Below are 15,928 nucleotides of genomic sequence, written 5' to 3'. Positions count from 1 at the left end.
AGGAAACTGACCCGTAATCGGTAGCTGGTTCGAATTCCAAACCACTAAGGTGCCACTGAGGTGCACTGAGCAAAGCACCGTCCCCACACACTGCTCCCTGGGCGCTTGTCACGGCTGCCCACTGCTCACCAAAGGTGATGGTTAAAAGCAGAGGACACATTTCGTTGTGTCACCGGGTGCTGTGCTGCAGTGTTTCACTAACAGAATCACACATAATCATTCACAGCAGAAAATGTCATTTCCATCACGGTCAAAAGTCTTCACTGTGTTGGAAAAGACATCTATCGGTGGAAATACATGTCACAGCTACTACCAAGATATTTCTACAGACAAAACGAGGAATAAAACCCTGCAATTAATTTTAATGGAGTTATTACCCTTTTACAAAAAGGAGACCATAGTTAAAGAATGTATAAATGAATATACTCACTGTCCCTGCTGAAAAGCACATGCTGAAATTGGTCTTAGCTGGAATTCATGCAAATACTTAATTCAAGCTGGGCAAACATCAAAACCATCTAAAATTGGAAGACCACTTTCCAGCTGGAAAATCATTTTAATAAGCACAATTTATTAGATATAAACAATAACTTCTGCCTCGACTACTATAATGTTTAACTTGTTTAAAACTATTGTGCATTGTGTAACCCTTCAGCCATAATGGAATGTATATGCTACTCGTCAATTATGTGGTTAAATATTTACAGTCGACTGAAAGAATCAGTGTGTGTTGCAAACCATGTAAAATTAAAGAAGAAATGACATCAGCTGCGCTGCTCTGAGCCGCCAGTTGTGTTTTCATCTGCTACTAAATTAATAATAATAATAATAATAATAATTAGGAGCAATAATAATAATTAGGAGCAAACTGTAGCTCTTCGTGCAATAGAGTGGTTAAAACATAATGTACAGGATGCAGAGTTGAGCAGAGTAGAGTAGAAGTAAAACTGTGGTCAAGTCTTCCTTGCTGACATTTAGAATTGCAGATATTTATAATTACAGTAAATAATAGTGCGCTGATAATTCAACCTGACCCTTGACCTGTGGCATGGAATGGTTGCATACAGTGTGTGCAATGTCAAGCATTCTCATATCTCTGCTGACTGGAGCATGGAAGGTTCTGACACAACACAGATATTTCACAGATATTTAAACTCTTTTATTGGCTCTGGTCTTAAAAATGTACACATGTTCTTGAATCTGTACCCAAGCATGGGCAGACACCGTGCCTGCAGGCAGTGGTCACCTCACGCTGCCATTTAGAATAGTACCAAATTGCACCATGGAAACCGCGCCGACTCTAGTTGGATGCCACGGTCTGGTCAATCCAGCCACGCAGGTACGAGACGCGGGCGTAGACTGCAGGTGCACGGACGTTGCAGTTGGAGGTGCCCCAGGACACAATACCCACCTGGGACCATACACCCCCGTTCTCACACACGAGAGGACCACCGGAGTCACCCTGAAGGAGACATTCAGCGGAATTCCTTAGTGCTACGGCAGAAGACTGGTTTCCTTGGTGTCTAAATTTGGTGGTATAATTGTCACGTCCTTACCTGACAGGATGACACTCCAGAGGCACCAGCACAAATCATGGCATCAGAGATCTTGTTGCCCCAGTACTGCATGCACTGGGCAGGGCTGAGGAGGGGCAGGGCCGTCTGCTGGAGGTAGCGAGGACTTGCTGCGGGGGGCAGGGGGAGTTAAAGTGGGTGCGTTCATTCACACGTGTAATTGGTGAGCTCCTCGGAGGAGTTTTACTCACAAGTAGTGCCAGTCTTGCCCCACCCGGAGGTGACACAGCGGTAACCGTAGGGGAAGTTAGTGTTGGAAGAAGCCAAGCACACAGGGGAGATACGAGAGGTCAACTGAGCTGGAGTGGACAGCCTGAGCAGAGTGATATCATTGTTGAAATTCTGAGCGTTGTAGTAAGGATGAGTGATTGCCTGTTGGGTTAAAAAAGCAGTTGCACAGTTACTAAATGTAAGAAAAAAGTAAGCTAAAAGTATTTTTAATTTTTTTAATATTATACAAGCTAAAGCAAATGCAATGGATGTAGTTTTTCCCTTTAACTAGCAGTGATTATATTCAGCAAGAATGTGGACGGCGTGTGGGATTGTATGGTGTTCCTTGGATCCCTCATTACTTGTGGAAGCCACCCAACGGTGGCCACCCGACTTACTGTGCCACCCGACGGTGCATTTGCAGAAAGCAGAGCTGCTTTGGAAAGTCATCTTTGCACATTGCCAAGAGGCTTGTGTGGATTCATGCCCATCACCTGTAGAAAAAGGTTCTCTTTTCCATATAACCAAGTAGATGCCTGAAGGGCTGGGCGATACTGCCTCACAATAATAGTGATCATTTTAATCTTGGAATTTCCTCCAAATCACTGTCAAAACACTAAATTCTGCCATTTATTCCACAAAATGACACTAGGTCTCTTTCCAGGTCTCAAAAACAGGACATAGGATTATGCACGTGAGCGTAATCCGCTGCGTAATGGCGTGATATTTTTACAACATGAAATTACCATATCAAGATATTTATATATTTTTTTACCTGTATTATTGTGAACGATATGATAAGCTTCTTGCCTCTAACTGCCTCTCAAAAAAAACATTTTTTTATCTGTTGTTTTTTATTATAGTTGGAATTTTTTAAATTATTGCGAATCAAAATATAAAAAAATGCAAATGCCGTATATGGGTATATGCCACCCCCACCAGAACAGTTAATCAGTTTTTCAATTAATCAAAATCTGACACCTCTTGGGGTGAGTAAAGAGTTGTTTGCAATATTTAGTGATTGATGATTTGCATATGTTGACTTTAGGTTGATAAGTTGTGTAGAGTTGGGGTGTTAAGTTAGGGCGACCAGACCCCAAACATGTCGAGCTGGGTTTGTCTGGGTGATTAAACATTCGTAAACATTCTCTCATCATCGAATGTTTAATCAATTTGGTGCTCGTAATAAAATGGTGACAAAAACCAGCATTCTGGCAGCGTTCACCTCCCCAACCTATCTGCACACATGCAATCTTTGTGAGTCCCCCGCGCAACTAGTTTCTTTGCCTAATTAAAATTTAAGCAACACACTAGCCAACTTTTATACATAGCATAAAAGTAAAAAGTATATTCATTTTTCATTTAAAAAAGAATTGTAGTCTGGTAGCCTGGTCTATAATAATTGTAGTCTGTAGCCTGGTCTATAATAATTAAAAAAAAAAAAAAATGAAGTGATTGTCACTTGTGATACACAGCAACACAGCACACGGTGCACACAGTGAAATTTGTCCTCTGCATTTAGCCCATCACCCAGAGTGAGCAGTGGGCAGCCATGACGGGCACCTCATTGGCACCTTGGCGGATCAGGATTCGAACCAGCAACCTTCCGATTACTGAGCCGCTTCCTTAACCGCTAGGCAACCACTGTTTAATTGTGTAGTGCCAAGTCTTCTAATGTAAAATACCTTTTTGATTATGTAGTATGTGGAAATTCTGAATACAAACCACTCCAGCTTTACCCAAACCACTGTGTGTAACAATGCAAAAATGAAATTTTCATGAATATATATCAAAATGGTGTCGAACCACTTACCCTGGCGATACGCAGGACTTGAACTGGCTCAACATTGGAGCCACGATCATGTTCACCAAGCACAACAAAGTGTTGTCCAGCCCTGGAAAGACATGATGAAATAAGTGTTGATGACACACATCATATCAGAAGACAGTAATTTTAATTTTCAAAATGAAGAAATCATTACATGACACGGCAGTGAGCAGCGGTAACAACCCAGTACTGATTGATCAGGGAGCCTCCACAGAAGTGAAAGCCATTACTTTGCTGACAAAAAGAAAGACATTGTGAATAAACATTTCCATACATTTGCATCTGAATGCTGCATTGTTACCTGAAGGGACACCTGCCAGGGCCAGGATCCTGAGATGGCGTTCTCTCCGTTAACAATCCTGTTGTACCCGCTCACCTGAGGCTTAATGGCAGGCACGCCGCAGCCTGAGGCCAGAAGACATTGGAACGCATGAGGGACGTTGCATAAAGAGGTAGTCCATCCCACTAACAATTTGCAAGTATCATCTTGAATGAAGGTGCTAAGAACTCACCTAGGGCTGATGCAACCAGGGCAAGACAGCTGACTATCCAGAGCATGTTGGCAGTGTTGAATGTGCACCTCCAGCCCCCTAAGTAAGTGGCGCAGTTCTTATACTCTGAAATGGGCTAAAATGTTGGGTGATAAGGTTGGGAAAGCAGCAAGGTGTTTGCTGGCAGGTGCTGGGATCTCACAACCTGAGCAAATTCATATCTGCATTTTATTGGCTTTGTACCCCATAAGTGACTTATGTAAGAAATTTGTTTTTGTTTGTTACTTTGACTAAAGATAATGGGTCATAATCACTGAATATTTTTCTCTTTCTTTATAATATTATACTACAACAGGCTATGTGAGCACAGGATTGCATGCATTTCAGTGTTTGATGTTGTCACGTCTACGGACTTACGGGGGAAGGAAGCGCAGAGGTCTGACATACTGGGAATGAGGTTTTATTATGAAATAAACCATAAACAATTACAAATAAACAATGGTGCGGTGGCCAAGAACGGGAAATAAAAGGAGAACAACTAAAACAAACCTGCAGGCGTGTGGCGATTGCCAGAACTGAAAATACACTAACACACAACAGTTCACTCACAACAGTCCACAAAAATGTCGTCCCTTCTGAAGGGGCGGAAAACTAGGGTTTTTATGCGCCGTCAGGATTGGCCACCGGTGATGAGCACAGCTGCTGTCAATCCTGACAGATGCATAAAAACAGAACATTTTAATATGTCAACAAGCATCACCACGATGCATGTTGATGGAGATGGAGTTGCACTTTGGATGCTATCAAATGCCCTCTATACTTTCCCAACATGATTGCATTCTAAAACTGACAAAAAAACATACAACCTTTGGTAACATTTTATTATACTTGAGCTGCAATGAACTGAAAACAAAATTAGGAAGGGGACAAGTTCACAATGTGTCAGTGAATGCTATCCGGGAAATGCTTGGGAAAAAGAGAAAACTATATATTTTTTCTCTGCTTAGTCTACTTTGTTAACTAGTCAGTACTTTATTTAAGTCTCTGATAAACCTGAGAACATTCAAACTTAAAAATGATGCAGATCCCAGCAAGCTGATCAGACAGTCCATAGATCTTTTCTTAATTTGAATCTGGCTTTGTGTTAGAGGATGAATGTTGAAGACCTTGTGAACTGCAAACAACTTTGCTGCAGTAACAGCTTATGTCCAACCATGTGTTTTAGACCCACTGGTCCTCCATGAAAGTTGACAATCCAACACACACTTTATAGGGAGTGCAGAATTATTAGGCAAATTAGTATTTTGTCCACATCATCCTCTTCATGCATATTGTCTTACTCCAAGCTGTAGTAGGCTCGAAAGCCTACTACCAATTAAACATATTAGGTGATGTGCATCTCTGTAATGAGAAGGGGTGTGGTCTAATGACATCAACACCCTATATCATAATTATTAGGCAACTTCCTTTCCTTTGGCAAAATGGGTCAAAAGAAGGACTTGACAGGCTCAGAAAAGTAAAAAATAGTGAGATATCTTGCAGAGGGATGCAGCACTCTTAAAATTGCAAAGCTTCTGAAGCGTGATCATCGAACAATCAAGCGTTTCATTCAAAATAGTCAACAGGGTCGTAAGAAGCGTGTGGAAAAACCAAGGCGCAAAATAACTGCCCATGAACTGAGAAAAGTCAAGCGTGCAGCTGCCAAGATGCCACTTGCCACCAGTTTGGCCATATTTCAGAGCTGCAACATCACTGGAGTGCCCAAAAGCACAAGGTGTGCAATACTCAGAGACATGGCCAAGGTAAGAAAGGCTGAACACAAGCTGAAACATCAAGACTGGGCCAAGAAATATCTCAATACTGATTTTTCTAAGGTTTTATGGACTGATGAAATGAGAGTGAGTCTTGATGGGCCAGATAGATGGGCCCGTGGCTGGCTTGGTAAAGGGCAGAGAGCTCCAGTCCGACTCAGATGCCAGCAAGGTGGAGGTGGAGTACTGGTTTGGGCTGGTATCATCAAAGATGAGCTTGTGGGGCCTTTTCGGGTTGAGGATGGAGTCAAGCTCAACTCCCAGTCCTACTGCCAGTTTCTGGAAGACACCTTCTTCAAGCAGTGGTCTGCATCCTTCAAGAAAAACATGATTTTCATGCAGGACAATGCTCCATCACACACGTCCAAGTACTCCACAGCGTGGCTGGCAAGAAAGGGTATAAAAGAAGAAAAACTAATGACATGGCCTCCTTGTTCACCTGATCTGAACCCCATTGAGAACCTGTGGTCCATCATCAAATGTGAGATTTACAAGGAGGGAAAACAGTACACCTCTCTGAACAGTGTCTGGGAGGCTGTGGTTGCTGCTGCACGCAATGTTGATGGTGAACAGATCAAAACACTGACAGAATCCATGGATGGCAGGCTATTGAGTGTCCTTGCAAAGAAAGGTGGCTATATTGGTCGCTGATTTGTTTTTGTTTTGTTTTTGAATGTCAGAAATGTATATTTGTGAATGTGGAGATGTTTTATTGGTTTCACTGGTAAAAATAAATAATTGAATGGGTATATATTTGTTTTTTGTTAAGTTGCCTAATAATTATGCACAGTAATAGTCACCTGCACACACAGATATCCCCCTAAAATAGCTAAAAATAAAAACAAACTAAAAACTACTTCCAAAAACATTCAGCTTTGATATTAATGAGTTTTTTGGGTTCATTGAGAACATGGTTGTTGTTCAATAATAAAATTATTCCTCAAAAATACAACTTGCCTAATAATTCTGCACTCCCTGTATGTAACAAATAAGAAGCACCATGTGACTGAGTGTCCACTGGTGTGTGTGATTGCCCCCAGAGCTGAAAATGAAGGCCCAAAGTTGGGGCAGCGATACCCTGGCGGGTAAAAAAGTGGACCCACAATCAGAATGTTTCAGGTTCAAATCAAATGCCACTGAAGTCCCCTTGAGCAAGGTAACTGCTTCCCATGCACCTTTCATGGCTGCCCACTGCTCCCTCAATCACTTTGACTATGAAAAAGGTGCCATATATACAGTAGGTACAGTGTGTACTCTTGATTTTTGCATCTTTGAACGTAGATCTGATGTGACTTGCCAAAAGTTGGCTATGTCTAGGAAGGTTGGCTACAGTCCCATGGACCTTAAACTTCTTAATAATGTGCAACATTGTCACAGTAACATCAAATTGCTTAAAAATGGTCTTAAGGCCTTTACCTGTAAAATGATTGTCTATAATTTCTCATTTCTTGAGACGATTTCTTCCTTAGCTGTCTGTGGTATAGCGTGGTACAGCACAGTAACTACCTTCCACCCAATAGAATCAATTTCCATTTGTTCATTTTTATTAAATTGCTGTGTATTAGTCCTTTGGTCAGTGATTTCAGAGACAATTGTGGGTTTTTCTTTTTGTAATGGGAAGGTACCAACAATTTGGTCCACGTGTGTATGTTGATAATGCTGGGAATATGGAAGGTGCACCTAGACAGGTGTGTATATCTCACAACATGCCATATTCATATCTTCCACATACATCAGACATATACATTTTTAGTTTCAAGGCTGTCGATGTGGTGGGGGGAGTACTGTTAGCACCATGCTCCACCACTGTAGTAGTCTCTATGTTCTATCACAGAACAAGAAGTATGCACTTAGATGTGACACGATCCACAATGCGCCCACTAACTCTCACTTACTAGGCCTAACGGTGGGTGCTGGAGCCCATTCTGGGACATTGGCTGCATGGCTCACCCATTTACTCACATTATTACCTTGTTCCAAACACCATGCATAATGCACTGCTAATGTAATTACTAATAAAAAGTTTTCTTTAAACTTTACTAATTACTAAAGTTTATTAATGCTTATATGAAAAGGACCCAAAGAAGAAGTTTCAGCAACCTACATGGTCTGTACCATGTAGTAACAAATCTTAGTAACAAATGGTGTGATGTTTGCTTCCAGTACTTTCAAATCAATCCAAGTAACTAAGAAACCGGCTTCAACAAAATTCCATGTATCAATCCCACCCACACATGAGTAATAGTTGAAGCTTTAATGAGATGAGCCCTAAAGAAAGTAAAGTGATTATTAATGCTGTAGATTTTTCTCTTTTCCCATCTTGGTTCATGTTCTATTTAGCTATGCCATTTTGTGACTTTAAACTGACAAACAAGCCTAGAAAGTGGCTTTTTGCATATGCTTAAATTTCCTTAAGATTTTAATTGGTACATCCCACAATTCTCTATTTATACATATTTACAATTAATCTAATAACACATCTTATTAAACCTAAATTATAAAAATTATTTTGGCTAGAAAAGCAGAAAGGCAGAAAGCATGTCATCACCAAACCACATCCTCGTCTTACATTCAGCATGCAGACATTTTAATAAACATTATGCTTGCTCATTACATTTAGTCAGGAACTGACTCTGGAGGGGGACTTCGGCTCTGTGGTCCAGCTCGGAGTTTGGCTGTCTTTTCCTGAATGTGTGCAGCATATAAATACATGCCTTGCCGTCTCATGCCTTTGTCGGGTCCTTGACCTGTTTGTCATGTCGTGTTCTTTGTAACAATCCCCGTTTTGTGATATGCCGTGCTAATGTATCCATCCATTAACCATGACACATTTATATTCATTAATTGCAAAAACCTAAGCTTTTGAAGCATTACAGAATATTATATATTATATTTTAATTGACAAAGGGTTTGTTTTATTATTATATATTTTTTTATTACTCTGTAACGTGTTTTCAACATTTTTGTCCATTTTAAGGGGGGAATTAAAGCCGATAAAGTATTAATTAATTTTTGTTTTCTTCCGAACATCTGATAATGATCAACATATCAGGCATTTTATATATATCAGGCATGTTCTTTCCCCTTTTCACTCTACAATTGCACAAAACATACACAATACACACATCTTGCATCAAACACTTGCATCATTCGTTAACTTTATGCCTTTTTCTGATCTGTTTGTCCTCTGCTCACGGCCCAAACTTTGCAAGCCTGTTGTACTGTTGAATAATGACACATACAGAGTTGGAAAGTTGCACAGGTCATCAGTAAGGCTACGGAGAACATTGAAAAAAGTACATCCTGGGTGGGGGACAAACTGTTCTTGGGATGTGTCACAAGACTCAGAACGACATGAGGTGAATCTTCCTTTATTTCTTGCCATATGAGTTTTATCGCACTGTCACCATGACAATTATATCAACAGTAGACATGGCATAAAACATATTATGCAGGTGGTGAACTAGAAAGGAAATGTTTAAAAAAAAAGAAGAAGTGATGAAGCAAGCTATTTCCTCCGCAGCTTTGACAGAGATCAGATAGCTGCCGCTGATGCTATTGCATGGTTAGGGCTGTTGTTTTATGACTGAGAAGTATGTGGACTTGTATGGCAAGGATCCTCCTCTATTTCAGTGAAGCCAGACAGATTAATCAACTTCCTCGATGGTTGGGCCAGAAGAGGTGCCCGCACCCCCTTGGAAACCACCAGGCATTCCACCAGGCATTCCACCAGGCATTCCACCAGGCATACCCCCTGGCATGCCCCCTGCACCTTGATACAGCTTGGTGATGATGGGGTTGCAGACTTTCTCCAGCTCTTTCTGTTGATGTTCATACTCCTCCTTTTCTGCAGTCTGGAGGGGGTGAGGGAAACAGAATGTTTAGCAAAAATGGAAGCTGAAAGTGCAAAAGGATCTCTACATCAATTTGTCTTTGTGTATCCCAATTAGTACTATTTCTTCTGGTGTAAGATAGGGTTGAACTCCTCTACCTTTTTTCGGATGCATTTGTCCCCTATTTTATGTCAAGTCACAATTTTTCCAGCATGTGTCTATACAACAGGAAAATGTGTTGGTTTTCATTACCTGGTTCCTGTCTAACCATGCAATGACCTCATTGCATTTGTCAGTAATGGTCTTCTTGTCATCAGGGCTGATTTTTTCATTTAGCTTCTCATCTTCTACTGTACTCTTCATATTGAAGGCCATAGACTCCAGTGTGTTTTTGGCGGTGATCTTTTCCCTCTGAGCCTCATCTTCTGCCTTGTACTGGTCAGCCTCCTGCACCATACGCTCAATGTCTTCCTTAGACAGACGTCCTGAGTAGAGTTAAATACATTTAGCATTTCATCCAGGTTTTCTAAATCATGTTTAGAAAATAAAATAAACTAAAATAGCAAATTAATTGTACACTTCACAATTCTAACTGTTTCTTGGTAGATGGCTGTACCTTTGTCATTGGTAATAGTAATCTTGTTCTCTTTGCCAGTGCTCTTGTCCACTGCGGACACATTGAGAATGCCATTGGCGTCAATGTCAAAAGTCACCTCTATCTGGGGAACACCTCTTGGGGCAGGGGGAATACCAGTCAGCTCAAACTTTCCTAGGATATTGTTGTCCTTGGTCATGGCCCTTTCTCCCTCATAGACCTGATGAGCACAAAATTTATTTATAGTGTCACATTTACTGGTTTACTGTCTCATTGGTATTTAACCACACAGACCTGAATTAGAACTCCAGGCTGGTTATCAGAGTAGGTGGTAAAAGTCTGGGTCTGCTTTGTTGGTATGGTGGTGTTCCTCTTGATGAGCACAGTCATTACCCCACCAGCCGTCTCAATACCCAAAGACAGGGGTGTAACATCCAATAGCAGAAGATCCTGGACATTCTCAGACTTATCTCCAGCCAAGATGGCTGCTTGGACAGCTATAAATGAAAGAAGTGACATCATCATCTCTACACTATGGTACTTTGGGGTTAAAATATAGATGGTGGTTAAAGAAGAGCAAGCCACCTGCTCCATATGCTACTGCCTCATCGGGATTGATGCTCTTGTTAAGGTCACGTCCATTGAAGAAGTCTTGGAGCAGCTTCTGAATCTTGGGAATGCGGGTGGAGCCACCCACCAGCACAATGTCATGGATCTGTGACTTGTCCATCTTGGCATCGCGCAAGGACTTCTCCACCGGCTCGAGCGTGCCACGGAACAGATCAGCATTGAGCTCCTCGAACCGGGCCCGAGTGATAGAGGTGTAGAAGTCGGTTCCTTCGTAGAGCGAGTCGATCTCGATGCTGGCCTGGGTGCTGGAGGAGAGCGTGCGTTTGGCGCGTTCACAGGCAGTGCGCAAGCGGCGGACAGCCCTCTTGTTGTTGGTGATGTCTTTCTTGAACTTGCGCTTGAACTCCCCAATAAAGTGGTTGACCATGCGGTTGTCAAAGTCCTCTCCACCTAGATGCGTGTCGCCTGCAGTGGACTTGACCTCAAAGATGCCATCCTCAATAGTCAGGATGGACACGTCAAATGTCCCCCCTCCAAGGTCAAAGATGAGAACATTGCGCTCACTTCCAACCTGGTAGGATTTCAAGATAATGAAGACATGAGCTTCTCTTTTCTATCAAGTTCCAACTTCTGCAGATTTTGTCAGAACTTGCATAGGCTTACCTTCTTGTCCAAACCGTAGGCGATGGCTGCAGCTGTAGGCTCATTGATGATGCGCAGCACATTGAGACCTGCGATGGCCCCAGCATCTTTGGTGGCTTGCCTTTGGGAATCATTGAAGTAGGCTGGCACGGTGATGACTGCATTCGTAACAGACTAACAGTTGAAAGTATACAGAGTCATTATGTTGTTCTGTTATGATAGCACGAATCATCACAAGTTCATATTTTGAGCAAGTTTGTCTTGTTTTTCTGACCTTCCCGAGATATGCCTCAGAAATCTCCTTCATCTTTGTGAGCACCATTGAGGACACTTCTTCGGGGTAAAAAGTCTTCACTTCACCCTTATATTCAACCTCCATTTTGGGCTTCCCTCCATCAGACACCACTTTGAAAGGCCAATGCTTCATGTCAGACTGCACAACTGGGTCATCAAATTTTCGTCCAATCAGACGTTTGGCATCTGTGGAGCACCATCGAAAATGCTACAATCCTGGCATTTGGAAATCATCACAGATTTTAAGTGCAAACTTGAACATGACTTTTCTGTTAAGGAAATTACAATTACTACACATCCGCTTGTGTTTAATATGCACACTACTAAATCATAATCACAAGAAAAATCTGTTAAAAGCATCTGCTTCAGTATGTAGATTTATAAGGCACCACAACATCAGGCTGGTTTTAGTGTTTGCAACTGAATCGCCTGAATTAAGTTGTTTTCACATTTGATGTTGTGTTGCCATCTGGTGGATAAACATGTGGAATATCACTGCTGACACAACGTCACAAGCCCAGATGCAGGCAAAGAGGTCTTACCAAAAACTGTGTTGGTGGGATTCATGGCCACCTGGTTCTTGGCTGCATCACCAATCAACCTCTCTGTGTCAGTGAAGGCGACATAACTGGGCGTGGTCCTGTTGCCCTGGTCATTGGCAATGATTTCCACTTTGCCATGTTGGAAGATACCCACACAGGAGTAGGTGGTGCCCAGGTCAATACCCACTGCTGGACCTTTGGACATACTATGACAACAAGATTGATTCCAGAATTAATTAAGGTTTATGGGTTCAGATTTTTGCTTGAACCATAGCATATGTTATCTAAGCCTGGAATGGTGTTCCTGTGTATTTGTGACTCTGGCACAGCTGTTACCTAAGAGGTGAGCCAAATGAACATGAGTCTATGGACTTGGCTGTTCTAGAAAGATCTTTTCTTGGCTGCATGTCAGCAGCAGGAGATGGGTGACCAGCGTCCCTAATATGTAGAATGACACCGCCAGGGCCAAATGCACATATCTTTTTCTAGGCATTTAGTTTCTGGAGCTACGCATATGAACATGTTCATAAAAGTGAACAAATAGGCCTTTGATTGTCCGATCAGAAAGTGTTACCCACTTTCCCAGTAACATTGACATCAGAGCCCAGATGTTTCTTACCCACAGTACTGAAATACATGAGTCAAATTTAATTTCCTTGGTGAAATATGTAGAAATTAAACTGTCCTCTTCAGAAACAAGGAGGCACTGTCTCCAAAATACAGACCAGAAATGGTTCATTTCCGCAACATGGTCTGAGAAACCACATGACCAGACAGGGACTAGAGATCCACACACTGATTAAGAATCCTTAGGTGTCTTTATCAGGCACAAGCTCAGAAGATTCACACACTTTATTTATGTAAGGTTAAATAAAAAAGGAAAAGAAGGATGTGTGGATGGTGACAGGCAGGGGGTAGCAGGGAACATCACTCTTCTCTGGTGAGGGAAGAGGATTCGGTGACATATGGAATCTGCCCTGTCAATCATCAGTTGCAAGGCTCATACATTTCAGTACTCTAGAGACAATCAGGGACATTTTGAGCCCAAGGGCACAACTTTTATCCAATGCATGTGCAATCATCTTCTCTAAAAGCCCAAAGGCAGACACCATTTCAAATCATGCCCTCTTCCATAGAATTTGTTCATTCAGCAACATAAAACATGCAGGACCATAAACTCCCATAGTGGGACTTTGGACAGCAGAGGAATCAGCAGCAGCAGCAGCAAAAAGCACAAAAAAAAAAGTCAAATATCAAAAACAGGTTTGGAAACAAGCAGCAGTAGCAAACAGGCAGCTTTGTATCAGGCAAAGCGAATGTTTACCTTGCTCTCTCAAGGAAGGGGCAAGTTGAACTGATCTCCGTCGGCACCACACAGACCCAAGCAGAGCGCCGCTTCTCTCCCCGTCTCTGGCTGCAGAACGCCCGACTGAAAGGCAGAGTCTAGACGCCCTCCGCTGTAAATACCCACGCAGGGCAGAGCGATTCCAGCGCGCGTCACCTGACTCCAGCAGAGAAAGTTCCAGGCCGGGGTGGTTTGCTGAACTCTCTGCCACCTATATGTGGTGCTGCTGTCAACAGGTTTTTGCCAGCAAATGAGGGTGAGGAACAGATTGTGACTGTGGCGTATGTGCTATTCCAAAATTAATTTATGGTGGTATAATTAATAATGTGGTATAAATATATAATATAGGGTGGTAGTAGCCTTGTGGGTAAGATACTAGCCTATGAAACAGATGACCACAAAGTCACAGGTTCAAACCCCACTTACTATCATTGTGTCCCTGAGCAAGACACTTAATCCTGAGTGTCTCCAGGGGGACTGTACCTGTAACTACTAATTGTAAGTCGACCTGATAAATGCCATAAATTTAAATGTTATATTCAAAACGGCACGACATCTTTCTTGATAACAAGACAATCCGAGACATTCAGAATAAAGAAGAAGGAAGAGACAGAATAGTTTTATTTCAATAATCATCCATACCAATACCATCAGAGGCAGGGTGCAAATCAGTCAAAAACAATACTAATACTATTATGCCATTTAATGAATAAATATTTTGTTAAGACATAATAGTATTTTTAAGGTAATATGACAGAGCCATGTAATGACCTGTAGCATCAAAATTAGCGATACACACATCCCTCCACAGCTGAATTCTGTGGAAAAAGCCTTAAGGCTGCAACAGCAGGATATGACCAAAGGGTGCTCCCATGCACCCACATGGCCCTTAAATGTCAAGCAGTGAGTCCTAAAATAAAAGCAATGAGACATGAGGAGCGGAAACAAGCATCTGCAGAACCTCAGAAACATTATCCTTCCAGAAGGATCCATTCAGCCCACTGACATCACCAAACACCTCCCAAGACTGAACCGGTCAGCTGCTACACTACTAAAATATTTGTAGTCCTAGCTGTCATATACAGTACAGGCCAAAGGTTTGGACACACCTTCTCATTCAATGTGTTTTCTTTATTTTCATGACCATTTACATTGGTAGATTCTCACTGAAGGCATCTAAATTATGAATGAACACATGTGGAATTATGTACTTAACAAAAGTGGAGACCCGGCCTTCACAGTCACCGGACCTGAACCCAATCGAGATGGTTTGGGGTGAGCTGGACTGCAGAGTGAAGGCAAAGGGGCCAACAAGTGCTAAACACCTCTGGGAACTCCTTCAAGACTGTTGGAGAACCATTTCAGGTGACGACCTCTTGAAGCTCATCGAGAGAATGCCAAGAGTGTGCAAAGCAGTAATCAGAGCAAAGGGTGGCTATTTTGAAGAAACTACAATGTAAAACATGTTTTCAATTATTTCACCTTTTTTTGTTAAGTACATAACTCCACATGTGTTCATTCATAGTTTTGATTCCCTCAGTGAGAATCTACCAATGTAAATGGTCATGAAAATAAAGAAAACACATTGAATGAGAAGGTGTGTCCAAACTTTTGCCCTGTATGTGTACATTAAATATCCTAATATGATTTTGAACATTCGAAACCTCACCAATGTCAATGTCATGAGCGTGCACTTGTTTCATTAAATGTTAAAATGCTGTATTTTTTGACAAATTAGCATTATACTGCCAAATTATACTTTTTTTAATACGTTTTAAATTTAACGTGTTATAAACGCATGCCGTTAGCTGTTTTTTGTTCATTTTACAATGATGCTTAAGGGTGGGAGTTCTCCTGACATTAAATGTTTTTTACTTTTATATTGGTCTTAGTGGTACCCTAATACTCTAAAGTGTCTTTCTGAAATTCAGTCATGGTGCAGAATTACAGCCACTTTGAGCTAGTCCCATTATGAGATTTCCTGACATAAGGGGACAAATTCAAGATCCAACCATCCAACAGCAGAATGGCCAAAGACTTCTTTATAATATCACCACTTCTAGCCACTGCAGGACCATAGAGAGTCTAGGGGAACTCGTATTAACGTTAAATAATCATACAAAGTGAAATTTTCATAATAGGGGAACTGCATTTAATTGATTACTTACAAAATGTACAATTAATTAAGTAATT

The 15,928-nt window shown here is 41.6% G+C and overlaps 3 protein-coding genes across 5 annotated transcripts in view; 1 reads left to right on the top strand and 2 right to left on the bottom strand.

Annotated features, from left to right (window-relative positions):
• Positions 1-1,114: 1,114 nt before the first annotated feature.
• LOC114790010 (chymotrypsin-like protease CTRL-1) lies at positions 1,115-4,173 on the bottom strand. The gene is made up of 7 exons (XM_028979580.1): positions 4,125-4,173; positions 3,914-4,017; positions 3,767-3,846; positions 3,598-3,679; positions 1,766-1,946; positions 1,557-1,684; positions 1,115-1,462 (listed from the first exon to the last, which is right to left on the bottom strand). The coding sequence occupies exons 1-7, from the start codon at positions 4,168-4,170 to the stop codon at positions 1,301-1,303; spliced, it is 783 nt and encodes a 260-aa protein (XP_028835413.1). The 5' UTR covers positions 4,171-4,173; the 3' UTR covers positions 1,115-1,300.
• Positions 4,148-15,928, top strand: part of LOC114790009 (myelin-associated glycoprotein-like) — a 36,501-nt gene continuing 24,720 nt past the window's right edge. For all 3 annotated transcript variants that reach the window (XM_028979578.1, XM_028979579.1, XM_028979577.1), the window contains exon 1: positions 4,148-4,206. The gene's annotated coding sequence lies outside the window, so the exon portion shown is untranslated. The remainder of the gene's footprint in view (positions 4,207-15,928) is intronic.
• On the bottom strand, positions 9,270-13,869 carry hsc70 (heat shock cognate 70). The gene is made up of 9 exons (XM_028979572.1): positions 13,715-13,869; positions 12,391-12,596; positions 11,829-12,034; positions 11,576-11,728; positions 10,928-11,483; positions 10,637-10,839; positions 10,364-10,562; positions 10,000-10,232; positions 9,270-9,768 (listed from the first exon to the last, which is right to left on the bottom strand). The coding sequence occupies exons 2-9, from the start codon at positions 12,593-12,595 to the stop codon at positions 9,562-9,564; spliced, it is 1,962 nt and encodes a 653-aa protein (XP_028835405.1). The 5' UTR covers position 12,596; positions 13,715-13,869; the 3' UTR covers positions 9,270-9,561.

Source organism: Denticeps clupeoides, chromosome 5 (genome assembly GCF_900700375.1).
Source record: "Denticeps clupeoides chromosome 5, fDenClu1.1, whole genome shotgun sequence".
Taxonomy (NCBI): domain Eukaryota; kingdom Metazoa; phylum Chordata; class Actinopteri; order Clupeiformes; family Denticipitidae; genus Denticeps; species Denticeps clupeoides.
Note: the sequence above shows the minus strand (reverse complement) of the source record. Positions and strands in the feature narration are given on the sequence as shown.

Bases quoted from the DNA above. Each gene is read 5' to 3' on its own strand.
- LOC114790010 (XM_028979580.1), bottom strand. From the start codon at position 4,170: ATGCTCTGGATAGTCAGCTGTCTTGCCCTGGTTGCATCAGCCCTAG. The intron at 4,018-4,124 runs GTGAGTTCTTAG...TTCTGGCCTCAG, and splicing joins CCTGGTTGCATCAGCCCTAG to GCTGCGGCGTGCCTGCCATT. The intron at 1,685-1,765 runs GTGAGTAAAACT...TGCCCCCCGCAG, and splicing joins GGGCAAGACTGGCACTACTT to CAAGTCCTCGCTACCTCCAG.
- hsc70 (XM_028979572.1), bottom strand. From the start codon at position 12,595: ATGTCCAAAGGTCCAGCAGTGGGTATTGACCTGGGCACCACCTACTCC. The intron at 10,233-10,363 runs GTACAGCCATCT...AACTCTACTCAG, and splicing joins TACTATTACCAATGACAAAG to GACGTCTGTCTAAGGAAGAC. The intron at 9,769-9,999 runs GTAATGAAAACC...CACCCCCTCCAG, and splicing joins CATGGTTAGACAGGAACCAG to ACTGCAGAAAAGGAGGAGTA.